A 6,000-nucleotide genomic window follows, 5' to 3' on the forward strand; every position below is an offset into this window, starting at 1 on the left:
AAAACCTGTCCTACCCAGTGAGATTTTAGCTTCCTATGCGCATATGGAAAAAGGTCAATAATTTCTTCCTCTTAATTGGAGAATGGATGCCATCCACATTTAAAGAAAAAACATTGTCACCCATTAGAAAGAAAACAAAAAATATAAAAGACAAAATACTGCAATCTCAATTACCCATCCATCCCCCAGCATAGATGTCCTGGCAAATGATTAACCCAATAGAAAAAAAATCACACCAAATTGAAGGCCACAATAACACATATCATATATTTAAACATTGTATAAATTCACAAACATTCCAGGCATACCACAAACAAGTCATAGACAAACAAAACTGTACATCCCACGACTCCAAGGAACCGCATCCTCTGCTTCACATCAGCATTGAAGCTGCGTCCTAGAGGGTCCACCATTTTTGAAACATAAACTAACATAGCATATACCTTCATCTCTTGTGCCTACAAAACAATATCACGAATTGGAGCTTATATACAGAAAATTTAGGTCATAGCTTGGAGCCCATAAAACACAGCTTGTCAACTAAAAATTATTCCCTCCCCCCCCCCCCCAATTATATTGACCATCAAGCTTCAATAGGACATCCAGGTAAATTTAAAAATAAAACTAAAATATAACTAAGCATAGAATATGTATAGTAAAAAAACAAAACGCAAAGATATTGCCATTATCTCACAGTTCGGTAAAAATGATGACTTTTCCGTACAATAGTCGCCAAAAAGAAAGTGCAGTGCTCAACAGTACTTCTTTCTATTATAAATAGACTGATTGATCAGTGCCGCACCAGCGGTTCAAACGTCAAGAAACCATCAAAATATAGGTGAAAGCTTCCAAGAAATAATCTTATAAACAACCACACCATCAATGAAACATAACATGTATACAAAAGTCGGGAATCTCCCAAAGAAAATGTGTGCAGACAGCTGTAAATCGCAAAGTTACATAGCCAGAGCAGAAAAAAATAAATACAAAAATAAAAACATGAATACTCCAGTCAACAACAAAATCGACTACCAAGCTGGTGTTATCGTCATGCAACTGAGGCCTTTCATATGTCACATGGACAATATAGACGAGCTGTTGAAATTCATATGGAGTCTAGATAGCGCTGTGCTGTTCCTTGTTATGGAGTTTGATATACTTACCATCAGCAAACACCAGTATTTTTGCAGGAAACTGAAAGAAAATTTCACTCCCTTGCGAAACAGAGCTGTGCAAATTGGTGTCATTTTGCAATGATCTTCTGAAACTTTTTCTGAAAAATCACAAAAAGAAGCAGATTAGCGCCTTCATGCTCCAATAAATTATTGCTTTTTATGATAGGCTGTCATGATTTTTCTCGTCGACATAATTAAAAATCCGTGCGATAACAGGTCTAGGTCTCGAATCACCTTCCCTACATATCCCAATATGATGAACCCACTCGACCACACAGACTCAGTTTGAAGGGATAGACCTAGAGCTTCAGGCAACCACACCTGGAAAAACTGCAATAGCTCCAGTTCTTTAATTGATTCAGAAAGGGCAATGACATGGATATTATTCTGTCGCGCTCTGTTCTCTTGGTCCTCAATTCTTTCCTGTAAGAGCGCATATTCTTTTTTTTTGAGATCAGCCAACTGCATAGAAAGTTGTTCTGCAGTAATTTCTTGTGTGGCCACCCTATTATCCAAATCCGAAATTTTTATTGCCTGGACACTCACTTTCTCAGTCATTTCTTCCATCGCCAAATGTAACTTGTTCAACTGATCGGTTATAGCAGCAGTGACATTTTTTGAAATATCCCGAATAATATTGTCTTTGAATTCTGCCAAAGAGGATTCAGGCACAATCGCCATTTTGATATCAGCCAACGCAGTTTTCTCACCGTCTTTCCCTTTATCCCTGATAGTTCAGGAGGCTCATGTCGACATTCCAAACTGAACAATGCACAGCACAGCTATCCATGTAGGAGCTATATCAGATTCCACCCCATTCAAGACACCTAGGGCTGGATTTTAATAGCTACGCGCGGGCGTAGATTTGTGTGCGTACCCCGGCGCGCACAAATCTATGCCCGATTTTATAACATGCGCGCACGTTATAAAATCTGGGGTTGGCGCGTGCAAGGGGGTGCACACTTGTGCACCTTGCACGCTCCAAGCCCTAGGAGAGCCCTGATGGCTTTCCCCGTTCCCTCCGCACCCCCCCCCCCCCACCTTTCCCTCCCTTCCCCTATCTAACCTGCCCCCAGCCCTACCTAAATCCTCCCCACCTTTATTTTGTTATTTAGGCAGGCATAACTTGCACGCACCTGCCAGCTGCTGGCACGCAATGTGCCGGAGGCCTCGGTCCCACCCCAGGACCGGCGCCCCACCCACCCCACGCCCCCTTCCCACCCCTTTTTCAAAGCCCCGGGACATACAATCCCGGGGCTTTTAAAATCTTCCCCCTAAAGCACAGTTGAGGTAAAAAAGATGTGGACTCTCACAGAGCTCCTCTCAACTGAGACCACTCAGTTTGATAGCATAACCGGAAGTCTCCTTTGCCTTGTTTTAAATATCATGTAGTTCCCGTTTTTCTTTGAGCCCTTCCTTGTGTGTATGCATAGAAAGGGTAACTTGCTCATGTTGTTGCTTCCCCAGATTCACATGAAGACCATGCCAGCGGCCATGTACAGATTATTGACTGCGCAGGAGCAACCGGTTTATATCTAGTGGTACCAACAGCACCTCACCTTCACGACATGCATGGAGGACATTTCTCCTCGTTTGTGGTTGTGTTCATAGTGCTGCATCTGCGTGTCTGCAGGAAAGACTCTCTTGCACTTTCACTCTTGTTTTCTCTCTGTCTCTCTCTTTCTCTCTTTCTTGATCCTTCAAACTGCAGCGGAGAGGAAGAAATTGCCCGTGGGTCCTTGACATCGTTCACAAGTAAAGCTTTGTATCAGCTCAACAAACAGAATCGAAATCAGGCAACCAATATTCAGAGGAAACCTCACAAAAATGAGGAAAATGATGATTGTGCTTTTTCAAGACACACCATTGATAGCGTTTATTTTACTGTATTTGATAATATACATGTGTTGAATACAACACACAGAGAACGACCCTGCTACCAAACAGTACAATCCCTAATAAAGAGTGGTACATGAGGGAGTGCTCAGTATGTGAAAGACTGCATGATGCTGTTGTGATAATAGCTCCACAATTTTCCTTTATTTTTTTCCATATTCCATTTTTAGTGAAGTGGAATGGAACCTGAATGGTGTTTAAGTGCAGAGTTTTGGCTGACACTTGAATTCCCACATTCTGTATTCCTCGGCCCATCCTGTACTGCTTTCCATTTTTATTTTTTAATTTGCCACAATACTTAGGGTGGTTTTTTTTTTATGACAGTATTCTACTTTTTTTTAATGATATGCTGAAGAGAGGAGATTTGAAAACGCCCTAGAGGTCTGAAGTGAGTTTCAGGCTAACTGGCATCGTGTACTACAGTTGGCCATCAGGAGCTTCCAGATGAATGATGGGGAAACTTAGCACAACCAAGCCTGAAGTGGCAATTCCATGCTGAGTTTACTGGAATTCCAGATGCCACCAAACCCACCAGTTAAGCCATACAGAGTCTCACAGAGGAGCCTGGAACATCAAGATGTTCTTTCATTTAAAGTATTTAGGTGTAAGTAAAGAAAAGCTTGCCATCTTTCTTCTAGCCCTTTTGTGAAAACAGACTTAACTGTCCTCAGGACCATGGAGGACTACAGCCTGTAGTTTTGAATCTGAGACGCTTTTAACTTATCCTTAGTCCAGAAATCATTCCATAATGTTGTTAATTCCTGTTTCTCTGCACGCTGGAAATGCAGGAAATGTATGTATCTGTTCTGTACATGTTTCAATAAGGAACTATAGTGAATCGGCAAAAGGTGTTGCAAGCAACAATCGGGTTGGCTTAGGTATTTATTTATTTATTTTTATTGATTCTATTTATTTATTTATTTGTGTTCTTTGGGGGGGGGCTGGATGGAGTAAGAAATGAAATTGCAGGAAGAAGGGCTGTTTAATGACAACCGGGGTAAACACATGGTTTGTTGATTTGCTGCTCAGTCCTGGCTGGTGTTGCCAACACAGGAATAGAGAGGTGACATGGACTGGTGGTAATGCCTTGTACCAAAAGAAGCACTGCGTACATGAGGCGATAAGAATATAAAGCAACTAGCTTAAGGACAAAAAAAAGAAAAGAGAGAGGCCTTTGCGAGCTTTTTCTTGCCATCATCCATTGTAGGGTGGATTGAATGAAGTGAGTAGAGCAGTGCATATCGCAGATTGAAAGATTGAGTTGGAGACCTCACCAGCACCTGCATCAATTTCAGCATTTCTGAAACCGAAGTCGCTGCCACCATCTAAAACCATTGAGCCTGGTGTTCAAAACTGGTTTTCCCGTAGGTAGAAAACTGGAGAACCTTTTTTGGAAATAGGATCTCATTGTTCCTGTCTCTGATGATCAACAGAAATGTTTTCAGATATAGATAGAAAACAAGAAAGGTAACTCTAGATGAGCAATAAATGGTGGGATTGTTCAAATGAGATTTTGAAATGGAATGCAAACTGGCAGAAAGTGTTCCTATAACAGCATAGTTACTTGATTTGTACTATCCTGTGGGATACATTTAGTACACACAGTTCACTGTTTGGTTTTTTTCTGCCATTCTTCTGGTGTAAACGAGTTGTGTATGATGTTCTTTTATAGCAGCTTTTTTTTAATTTCAAGATTGTTTTATGAACAGTAAGATTGCAAAAGGTAATAAGGAAAATTATAAATAATTCAACCAAGTTTGCTTTATCAGTGATCCTGGATGGACCACTATCCTAAAATAATGCATCTACTCTAGAAAGCATGTTCGCTATTAGGTAAGCACACGGGGTCTGGAAAGCCAGGTTCTTGTGCATCGATGACTTTCTGCTCTTCCTTCAGGATCCTCTTGCATTGATGTACACTCTACTTGGAACAAGTAATTCCTCTGGAGAGATACAGGTACACAAAATAAAGTGATCAGAAAGTGGAACTTGTCAAACCTCAGTGCTTAATAATAAGATTTGTGCCTCTCTCTCACCACATAAAGCTCAGCTTGCCCTTAGGAAAATTAGAGATGCAGGGTGGGACAGTACGACAGAATGGGTGAGTGTGCCACAAAGGATGCCACAGGCTTGGCTGAACTTTTTTTTTTCATGTATTCCACTTAAAATCCCACAAGTTTGTAGTTTTTAATTAGCAAGGCAAGTTTGTAGTTTCATTTCATTAGCAGCCATAACCAACACTGGCTGAAAGAGTAACTGCTGCGTGTCCAAAAGTAAAAACGGGGGTGAATGTACTATGTCCCAAGCATTGCACCTGGACTTTCAGGATAGCCCAGCGTGCCCATTTTGATGTTTCAGGGGCCAGCTTTCTGGGTTGAGCTAGGAGAGGTTGAATTATAAATACCTTTGCAAACACTCCATATTCCGATACAGGAAAAAGAAAATCCTATTCTGCTGCTTTCCTGGTTGATGTGGATTAGAGCCCCCCCCCCCCCAGTATAGATCATATTTACTACAGGTCTAGCATTAGATGCACCAGTCTAAAGGAACCAAACATAGGCAAAGGGTCTGGAAGCTTCATAGGGGCGCACATTGTGAGCACATTCGTCATCCCGTACCCAGAGACGCGGCTATTTTATAACATGCGCGCATGTTATAAAATAGCCTGGCCGCGCGCACATGTACGCTGAATTTGCACACAAATCCCACTTCCACTGTGTAAGTGGGGGAATTTTAAAAGGGACGCGTGCTGAAGCCATTGCCAGTTTTACCCAGTTTGTTCCCAGTTTGCCCAGCTAAGGAATAAGTCTTTCAAACCCCCTTGGTTTAATAGCCTTGTTCCCCCCCCCCCCCCCCCCCCCATTAGCTTGACCCTTTAAACCCCACTGATCTGCCTAGATGTTTTTGGTTTTTCACTTACACGTCATCC

General features: G+C 41.8%; 1 protein-coding gene across 2 annotated transcripts in view; it reads left to right on the forward strand.

Annotated features, from left to right (window-relative positions):
• APBA1 (amyloid beta precursor protein binding family A member 1) overlaps positions 1–5,625 on the forward strand; it is a 269,347-nt gene extending 263,722 nt beyond the window's left edge. For both annotated transcript variants that reach the window (XM_029612798.1, XM_029612808.1), the window contains one exon: positions 2,643–5,625. In XM_029612798.1, the coding sequence (XP_029468658.1) occupies positions 2,643–2,714 (72 nt within the window). In that variant the 3' untranslated portion in view covers positions 2,715–5,625. The remainder of the gene's footprint in view (positions 1–2,642) is intronic.
• Positions 5,626–6,000: the final 375 nt, after the last annotated feature.

Source organism: Rhinatrema bivittatum, chromosome 1 (assembly GCF_901001135.1).
Source record: "Rhinatrema bivittatum chromosome 1, aRhiBiv1.1, whole genome shotgun sequence".
Lineage (NCBI taxonomy): Eukaryota > Metazoa > Chordata > Amphibia > Gymnophiona > Rhinatrematidae > Rhinatrema > Rhinatrema bivittatum.